The following is a 10719-nucleotide window of genomic DNA, read 5'->3' on the forward strand; positions in this document are numbered from 1 at the left end:
AAGGGTGGCAGTTTGCTAGATAGCGTGTGTGAAAAACACACCTATATATTTAGAATATGTCTGTTCAGAAGATGGTCGCTTAGGTTTAAGTTGCTATTTTTTTTTTATTATAATTTATAGTTTCTTTCTTTCTTTCTTTCTTTCTTTTTATACTAAGTTAGTATAGTATCGATACCAACGCTGGTATTTGTATCAGATTGATATTAGTGCAAAGGACTGACACATTTTGATTTGTTTCTATCCTGTAAGTTCAGTGTGTAGCCCACGAAATTTTGTTAAACACTTTTTCTTAAATGTTTGTTAAATAGTTTTTCAACTTACACTGGGCTGTAGCACTTTGCTATCATAGCAACAAGATTGTAGATGGCATCGGTTGGTGTCTTCCAACCAAAATTGTGATTTTTTTTCCTTCCCACTGTCACCAAGTGCTTGCTCATAAGGGGTCATGTGATTCTTGGGACTTTTCTTACTAATACTGTTGAGTCTTTATATAAATATAAATCACATTGAGTTAATTATTGTTGAGAATTTACACTATATAACAAAATTACATTGAAAATTGAGAGCTTGAAAAGAAGGCAACAAGACTTCTTTAGATTTATGAGCATGTTTCGCCTCTCATCGAAAGGACAGAACTGAAGAAGCCTCGTGCACAAGAGGGGAAACATCTTCATGAACCTAATGAAGTTCAGTCTACTATGACCTGGATAACTGAGAACCTACAGACATATTTAAACTTCACTTTTCCATTTTAAGCACAATGCTTGACATTGTAATAGGTTACCCGTGTAACTTTCCATTTAAGAAATCCTGGGAACATCCCTGAGTGTAAAAAACATATAAATAAATATAACTTTTATGTCCTTTGTTATCTTTTGCTGTTGCAATGTTATGTGTGTAGAGCTGAGCTGAACACAGTTATTAAACGTATTGTGTGTTGAATAATAATTTTAAAAAAAAAGTTTTACAGGTTGGGTTCTGGAAATAAAAAGTTTTCATGAGATTTACAATCTTCCTTGTTGAGTAAAAGTGCCACTCCGCCCTGTGCGCGCAGCTCCTCCCCAGAAACCAGCGACATCCCCCAGTCTGCTCACTCCAACTTTCCTCTCCTTTCACTCCTCTCATCACTTCGCCTGGTCGACAGACTGGACGCACCATCTCACGCTCCGGGAATGGGATCTTTACTGGGTTCAAAGAAAAACTTCCAATTCTTTCGAGTTTATGCTCTGCAAAAGTTACTTTTCAAATTGCAGGGATAGTTGTTACTGCAGGTGCAAGGTGACAGCAACACAGAGCTGCTGGCTAATGATCTCCAAGACGCACCAGAAGTTGTGAGAGAGTCGCAGGAGCTAGGAATCAGCATAGAATCATAAAGTGGGCTCTGCTTAAAGTGATTAGTCAGATACCCTTGCATGCCAAAGTTACTTCAGTCGAAGTGTGAACAAAGTGAGTGTGCGTAAAGTTGGAGCTGTTGAGAACGGCTAAAAGTAACTTTTAGGGGGAGGCTAATGCAAGGAGGTGGGGAAAAATCCAGTAACTTTTAAAATCAGTAAGAAGTGTCATCAACTTAACAACCATGGCAAAATGGTTCAGAGATTTCCCCATCAACCTGAAGAACGGAAATGAAAGAGTGCGCTCAGCCTCCGAATCTGGTCCACAAACTCGACCCAAACCTTCATTTTCACGAGACAGTTTGAAAGGAAATCAGCGCAGAGATGGGGGAGTGGGGGGTTTGTTGGCAGGGAGAAATAGGAAGAATTCGGCTACAGAACTGGGTCGTAACAATGCTGGTTCTGGTGGAACAGTCTGGGACAGTCTCACGGCTGGAAAAGGTCGCAAGAACACCAAGAGCGACACCGGGTCATCGGATGAGAACCGCCAGGTCAGGACCTCTAGTGTGGCTCAAGCGTACATCAGCAGGATGATCAAAGTGGACAAACAAGAAAAGACCCCGAAACTCAATAAGATATGTCAACAGAAGCTACCCGAGAACGAGAAAGGACGATCTGACATCAAAACAACGGTGAGTAACTTATAGAAATTATATAACATGCACATATAACATGTCTTCATATTTCAGCAGCTATTTATTTATGAATTAGTTAATTAAAACATCATTATAGTACAGGGCTTAAGGTCAGTGCTTCCCTTTGTGTTTTCCGTCCATGTCTCAGATCATAACACTGTATTCAGTTTCCATCGTTCTCAAAAGAATACAATACAGTTTCACTTCATTGTTTCAGATCACACAGGCAAACACAATGCGCTGACCTCCTTGCACAAGTATTTCCGCTTGTCCCTCCATTACTTGTCACTCAGTCATGGACACCACACACATACACACACGCACAGACTCACACACACACGCACACTGCTTGTTGTCTCTGTGACTTTTGAATAGGTAGCAGCCCGGCATTGTGCTTTTCCCTTTTCAACAGCTGATTATCCTGGAGGACTATGCAGATCCCTTTGATGCGGAGAAAACCAAGGAGCAGAGAGAAGCCGAGAGAGCAGGAGTGAATGATGGGTACATGGAGCCTTATGACGCCCAGGTCATCATCACAGGTGAGGTCAGGGTCACATGATCTCGTATCTCAGCAGCCAAAATTTTATTATGAAGGTGCTTCTTGGCTTTCCAGAGTTTTGGACTGTTTTCTCAGCAGTTGAGCAAAAATGTGAATGACATATTTTTGTGAATTTAGCAGAAGAATTCAGCCGTGAACTTAGCACATCTTTAAAGAGAATGCCAGAGACGCTTATAGAAACACAACAATAACACTAGCAATGTCCATTCCTACACCTTCACCTTGTATTTTTTTCTTTTATTTGACCATCTTTTGTTTTTCTGAGAACTTAATTCCACTATTTTAACATTTTGCCTCACTTTGTATATCATGCTTGATAAGCCAAATCTATTCTGAGCACATAAAGGAACACTAATAATACATCTTATTTAAGTTTCTCAGCACTTAGACCACATCACATTCTTGTTAACGTATCATTTTAAAGGGACTGAGAGCCGAGCTAGATCCTCAGTCTCTCTACTGACTTCCCTCCCCGCTGGCGGTGGCTATAGTAACAGTGTTGTGCAGGGACAATGGGTGCAGCTTCCTCTTCCAGCTTCCTGTCTCCTGCCTCTGTTTCCTTTGCCCCATTCTCTCGATAGGACATTGGCCCTAATGCCCTCCTGCCTCCCCTTCCACACATACACAAACACACAGAGACAGACACCAGCTACTCTATGGTCCCCTGTATGTGACAAGAATCGAAAGCCCCCCTCTCACCCCTCCCTAAAAACCTACAGGTTTCCCCCCGGTCTCACCCAATCACTTCCCAACAGTCAGGAAGCGGTCCGGTTAGTCAGCCAATCAACGGCTGTGTTGACCTTTTCTTCCTGTAAATCCATTGTTTGGTCACACAATAGTGTAGACACACAGGCTACCTGCCGGGCACCAAATGAAAAAAACAAAAAGGAACATAACAATTAAAATTCCCCGAAAATGTTAAAAAAAGACAATATTCAAACAATACTTGATTTATTTAAAAGAAACGAGCAAATGAAGGACAGAACAGTGGAGTCTATATATGTAATCGGCACAATGTTGCTTTATAGACTGTGGTGTAAACTCCTAATTTGTGCACTTGAGTGAAAGCTTGTAATAAACTAAGGATATTTCTAAACTTCAGTTTTGTTGTTTATTTTGTCCAAAATATCTGATTTGGACTATAGTGGTTATGTTTGAAATGGCACGTAAATTATTTCACTAAAAGTACATTTGTAATTTCTTTCTACTGTAATTTAGTTGTTTTTCTGTGCCTTTAGCTGATCAAATCTTATATACAGTTAGCTAATCACATATCCATTTTGCTGTAGAGGTTCGTAGACGGGGCTCCAAAGACCTCCTGAAAGTGTGTGTCCTGTTGGATCGAGGCCAGAGCGAGGGGAAGGCAGAAGAGGGAATGCCTTCACCCCCAAACATCTATGACATACCCTACGAAGGAGGACTGGAAGGCGACAGTGAGGGCGTGTGGATCCCTGTCACACGACCGGAGTCTGATGTCCGTCCAGCTGGAGAGTACGAGCTGCCGTGGGAGTGGAGAAAGGAGGACATTGTTAGAGCACTGTCAGGTAGAGAAAAGGAGGGAGGGATCACGGGAAGGGTGGGGGTTTAGTGTTTAGGGTGTGGAGGAATAACGTGGATTTTGTTTGTACAGCACACACATAACAGCAATTTTGTGTTTACTTTATTGAGGAAACAAAACAATCCTTCTGAATTAATTTCCAGAGATATGTTTACTTTGGTATCACTGGCATTCTTTGATAGAACGTTTTTATGAAAGGTTGATATTGTCTCTCCTGCTTCTTTTAGCTCAGTTTGAAGCAGTGGATTGTTCTCTCAGTAAAGAGAACAATTCAACCCCTGGTCGCCAGCAGCAGCAGCAGCAGCAACAGCAGCAGCAGCAGCAGCAGCAGCAGACCCTGAGGCAGAGAAACTGGAGCCATAAAACACTTGTTTCCTCTTCTCCTTCATCTTCCTCCTCCTCTTCCTTTCCATCTTCTCCTATTCTTAAACTTGCCCCTCTTACACAGCCAACTTCCTCCTTTCCCACCCTCAAGCTCTCACCCTCGTCCAGCCCTACCAAACTTTCCCCTCCATCTCCTACCTCTCCCATTCCCCCACTGGATGGGGAGGCGAACAAAATGGACCCCAGCGTGCCCCTGGAGAAGCAGAGGTAAGGAAGGGGGGAAAAGGCATATTTGTGTCCATAAGTAAGGACTGAAACAAGTAAAGTTTTGAGTAACAAATGAAGAATACGATGACGGCAAGCCACCAGATTTATTACATGGCGGTGTTGTGAGGTTCAAAAATAGTACGTGCATTAACAGAGACATTTAAGACAGAAAGACATTGAATAAAAAGTCAAATAAACAAATCTGCAGTACTTAAAAAAAAATTACATAACTGTATAAAATTTATTAGACCTTCATCTCCAGAAGGAAATTCCCTGTAAAATATACATATACAGTGATATAGATACCTTATTTGTCAGCTAGCATGGTGTTAAGTGAATATGTTCAGGGTTTAAATCCAACCTGTTAATCCTAAAATATTCCCCAGGGAAGAGTCTTTTCTTTTTATGTATCATTTCTTTGATAGACCTGTGACCTACCTCTCACCTCTGCATGCTGAAATCAAATTTAGCACCCACTACAACATCCCTGAACAGATTTAGTGGTGGAAAGGGATTAAACAAATGAGATGACAGGTTAAGAAATCTGCTCACCTTTATCTCAGATCTGTGCATTGTAGGTCTTTATTTAAATTAATCACATTTCCCAAAGCATCATCAGGGTAAAGAGCACCTCATATTTGCTTGCTCTGTAGCTCCACGCTGCATTTTTTAATTTATTTATGATAAGCCTACAATTTTTAGAAGAGCCCTCCCTTCCCACCTCCATCTACCCAATTGTTTGGCTGAAAATCAGTTTGACTTTGTAAAGGTTAAAAGAAATCAAGGAAATTTCCATCACGAAGAGCCGCAAAGCCAGATACAGTACAGTACAAATACAGGGATACATAATATATTACACATGGAAGTGCAGATAATTCTTAGTGAAACTAAGCTTTTGATACCAGATGGGTAAGTCAGCAACAAACCTCCCGATGAGACGCTGAGCATAAATGTTGGATGAGAGGTGCAACCTTAAGGTGAGACAGAGAAGTCTCACTGTAACTCTAAACTTTCCTTCCCCGTAATATTAAAGCATGGCGTTTCTTTTTAGATGGGACTTAGCATTTGTTCTTCTCACGTTGTGGTTGAATATCAGTGTGTTTTGGCTCCTGGCATCCTGTTTATGTATGGTTCCTGCCCGTGGCCACTGTCAACACCATCTTGTGTCCTAATAGGCCTTTCTGGACACCCTACAGAGTCACATACACGTTCATTTTATTTACCTTGGCGTCTCCAGTTTACCTTTGACTTTGTTGACTCATTCCTTCTGCAGTACATACCTGTCAGTCTAATTTGCACTGACTGCAATTTATTGTCAGCGAGTTTTTTTTCCTCCTGTCAATCTGTCTCTTTTTTTTCCTCTTTCAGTGATATCATGAACTTGGCATCTCTCTTAACTCCATATGTCACAATGCTATATGTCACTGATCTGTTGTGTTTCTCTCTGCACCCTGATCCCCGCTATCTCCCTCCTCCATCGCCTCAATGCCAAGCTGGTACCATGGCAGTGTGAGTCGGCAGCAGGCTGAGGCTCAGCTGCAGCGCTGCAGGGAAGCCAGCTTCTTGGTGAGAGACAGCGAATCAGGAACCAGCAAATACTCTATTGCTCTGAAGTGAGTGCACGCTGTCATACAGCATTGTCATGAATGCGCATAGATTTCATAATCAAATCCGTCTTTCCGATTTCCTTCCTTTGACTGTACGCAAAAAATTGTAAAAATTGACACAGCACATTTATCCTCTGCTGTCACATGTATTTTACAGCTTAAAATTGTATGCTCTCATTTGCCATTAAATACATTTAGGCGTTGTTTCTCACTGACATTTTACCCAGGACCGATTAAGCCAGATTTTAGCGCTTTTTTTGAGGCACTGCTGAGGAGCTACAATAGCTGCCATTGTAGTGGAAACCTCTAAGGTGTTAATGCATGAGAATGTGTGTCATTTGTAGAGTAGACGCTTCCAACAAGCGTGCCAGGAACAGGTTCTCCAGGATAAAGACTGAAATCCTGTGGTGCCATTGTGTGTGGGAGTGTGTGCGTGCGTGTGCTCATGCGCCTCAGTGCACATTTGTTGTACGCTGCTCATTCATTTGAGAGTCCACATCATTAACCCCATTTAAACATCCACTGAACTCAGAGAATGCACAGCCTCGTTTGGAGAGAGATAATATTTCCTTTTTTTTTTTCATCTCCTCCGGTTGTGTCATCTGTGTGCAGGACTGTCTCTTCGGAGAAAACTGATGATAAATACACATTTTAAAATGCATCTTTCTCTCTGTCTCGTTCCACTAGGACCAGCCAAAGCTGCGTGCACATCATTGTGGCCCAGACTAAGAGCAGTAAGGGCTTGTGCTACACGCTGGATCAAAGCAGCTGCGTTTTCTCCAGTATCCCTGAGCTGGTCTACCACTACTGCACACACAGACTGCCTTTCACTGGAGCAGAGCACATGACCCTGCAGCATCCTGTGCCCAGGCCACACTGAAGATACTCAAAGAAAGACACACTCAGACACAAACACACATACTCGCACACATGCGCAGACATTTAGACACAACTCTGCACAGGCATGTACATAAATATGTTGATATATGTGCACACACACACTCAAAGACATGCTGCTTTGGATTCTCTTTTCTGCCCTTATAGTTTATAGTTTTTGTCACCAACATGCGCTACCTAGTGGTCAAAATCAGACACTACAAGTAAAGCAACTAAAGACCTGAATATTTTTACCATTTAAACCAACAAGGCTTTGATTCCTGAAATCACCACCTGAAATGATATGTGTATCTATAAATAAAATTTCAGGTGGACTCCCCTTTGCCTTCAAATTTGCCTTAATTCTTCATGGCATAGATTCAACAAGGTGCTGGTAACATCCCTCAGAGATTTTGATCCATACTGACCTGATTGCAGTACAGAGTTGCAACAGAATTGTCATTCCTAGTGGTTTGAACAATGCTCAGTTAGTACTAAGTGGGACAAAGCATGCCAGTAAATACCATTACACCAACACCACCAGCTTCAACTGTTGATATAAGGCAGGATAGATGCATTCTTTATCCCACTGTTTTGCTATATTCTGACACCACCATCAGAAATTGAGACTAACCAGACCAGGCAACATTATTCAACACGTTGTCCAGTTGTGGTGAGCTTCTGCAAACTGAAGCCTCAGGTTCCTGTTGTTAGCTGACAGGAACACTAAGACCAGCCCACCAAGCACCAATATTTGAGCCACAACCAAAGTCACCCTTTTAAGTCACCTATTTCCCCGATTCTGATGCTCAGTTTGAACTTCAGCAGCTTGTGTTGACTATGTGTACAAGCCTAAACGCATTTGGTCGGTGCTACGCAATTGGATGATAAGATAACTGCTTGATAACAAGCAGTTGGACAGGTGTACCTAATAAAATGGCCGACTCTTGTTAGTCTCTCAGTGACATTCACTCATCCATCTGACATGTCAATCAGCCTATTGGTCTATTCTTAAAACTGGGCACATTTGCCGACCACTCCTAATGTCAAGAGAAAGAGCTTTATTGATTGGATGATTAGACCTGGTGTAGCGAGAGGAGTCTTATCACATTAAAGTGCCCCGTCAGCAAAAATGGTTTTAGTATGTATAAGTGTTCTCTACTGCAAATATGTGAATATCAGCCTTTATTTACCTTCCTTCACAATCAATTAAATACTGTATGAAGCCTTTATGACTTAAAATCTGTCTTCCTTTGCTGTGAATGACCTGCACCTGTGCATAAACACTACATGTATGGAGCAATTGTTGGCTATCCACTGTTTTTTTGCATCCCTGTTCCAATGTTGTGATCTGTATATTAATGTTGTAAAACATTTATTCGGTAAATAAAGTACAATTCATTTTGAGTGAAGAAAAACAGTGTTATTCATAGACACAGAGATTGCCAGGAGCAAAAAGTCAAAGGAGGGGGGGTTCAAGGAAAAAGGCAATATGACAGAGATGAGAAGCTAACCAGAGTAAATCTGCTGGCTGTTCTTCTGTAGCTAGAAAACCCATTGACCTGAGTGTGAAATCAAAACAACACACACACGCATGCATGCATGCACATATTTGTCATAAACAAATTACTGACAAACCTGAGCACACATACACCCAGAATGCATATGTAACTAGTGCACACATAAATAGCATTTACTCACACAACCCCAAAGGTGCCATATTTAAATCCTTGCCAACACACGCTAGGCTACTCACAAAACAGGAAAAAGCTTTACCCTCGCAGTGACGCATGGAAGCGTGTGTTTGTGCTAAGATATGTCTTACCAGCAAACACCAGTGTGCTGAGTTGCATGAGCATCTCTTACAGAATGTGTGTGCATGACTGCATGTGCAAGCATGAGCGTGTGCACCCATGTGTACACACAGTTCCGCTCTGTCTCTGTGTGTGCGTATTTGCGTGTGTGTGTGTGTGAGAGACATTTTTCTGTTCAGGGATTACCATGTTGCCATGGTGATTAGTTAGAGTGAGGTAGTGCTGTCCCTACAGGGAATGATGAGAGGGAGGAGAGAGGAAGAGGGAGGAGAGACAGGCTGCAATATATATAAGAAAGCTATGAATAATTGTAGCCATAGTAGCATCGAAGGTCCCCCACAGAACAGACTGCCTGGTTTGTGAATGGAAAGCTGCAACATGTAACGTCGCAGAAGTTAAAAACTAATTAACTCCATTTACTGCTAGCTCATAAATAAAATTTATTGATTGTGTGACACCTCATTAACCGGCCAAAGTCTGTGGTCTGCTCTAAAACAAAACATCTAGCACTCGCTGATACTTCAGCAACTCAGATGCTCAGTTTTGCACAGGCTTTATTTAACCTAGACATTCCGGTTCAAGGGCTGTCCCTAATCTTGGCTATCCTGCTACCCAGTGTGTCACAAATGGCAATGTTACACAACAGACAGCACTAACTATTTTGCCCTTCCTGCCATCCATGTGATCTGTCGTGGTTAGTCCTGTATGTCCTCTTAATTAAATCACAGAGCGGGTCAAAATATACAAGAGGCCTGGGGTGCTGGATGCAGGATTCTGGGGAGTCTGTTTTGGGGAAAGTTGTTTCAGGTATTCATCCAGCTTAACATCTTAGATGCTTGTTTGCCTTTTGTTGGCCTTTAATATCATTGGTACCCAGTGAAAAGCATATGTGCATCTGTGATCATGGGCATGTTTTATCGTGCACTGCTTAGTTTAAGATCTTTGCTGTTTGCATATAAGATGTCTTCTTTAACAGTGGTGGAAATTAAATGTGCAAAATAAACAGGTTTGTGATTATTTTACAGTGCAGTCTTTATTCTGGACATCAAAGATTATCTCTGAGTGAAGGTCTTGAGCCACACCTCTGTATATTTGGCTAAAAAATTGGAAATATGTGGAGTGATTTATTGAAACATGTGCAAACACAGTATATTAGGAGTATATAAAGTTTGGGATCATTCTCATGCTAGAAAATGAAACTGTTGCCCATCAAATGCTTTCTAGATAGTAGTGCAAAGTGGATCAAAACCTTATGGTACTTTTTTACCTTCATGGTTTCATACATTTTTACAAGATCTCCAACACCACTGGCTGAAATGCAGGTCCAAACCATGACAGAGCCTCCGCCGTGTATTACAGATTGCTGTAGTTGTACCTGTTGTACCTCTCTGCTGACCTCCTCCATAGATACTGATAATTTGAACCAAATATTTTCAATTTATGATTCATCACTTCCATAAGCATTGTGGTTAGCACTGTTGCCTCAGAGCATTTCTGTGTGAAGTTTGCATATCTGTAACTTAACCCCACAGCCCACAGGGGTACCCCTCTTCTAGTATCCTCTTAAGTATTGTGCTATTCATAATTTCTAAATTATACAGAATTTAATTCCTCTCGTGGCTAATGCCAGAATTATTTAGTGATTTTAGTGATAATAATACATTTCCCAAATCCTCCTGGAAAAAATA

At 41.5% G+C, this 10719-nt stretch overlaps 1 protein-coding gene across 1 annotated transcript; it reads left to right on the top strand.

The window, feature by feature from the left end:
* The first annotated feature begins 1134 nt into the window (after positions 1-1134).
* she (Src homology 2 domain containing E) lies at positions 1135-8635 on the top strand. Its single transcript, XM_006804905.3, has 6 exons — positions 1135-2023; positions 2439-2565; positions 3875-4129; positions 4371-4734; positions 6228-6347; positions 7029-8635. Exons 1-6 carry the CDS (start codon positions 1577-1579, stop codon positions 7219-7221), a joined length of 1506 nt encoding a protein of 501 aa, XP_006804968.2. The 5' UTR covers positions 1135-1576; the 3' UTR covers positions 7222-8635.
* Positions 8636-10719: the final 2084 nt, after the last annotated feature.

This window comes from Neolamprologus brichardi, chromosome 11 (genome assembly GCF_056152115.1).
Source record: "Neolamprologus brichardi isolate AB-2024 chromosome 11, ASM5615211v1, whole genome shotgun sequence".
Lineage (NCBI taxonomy): Eukaryota > Metazoa > Chordata > Actinopteri > Cichliformes > Cichlidae > Neolamprologus > Neolamprologus brichardi.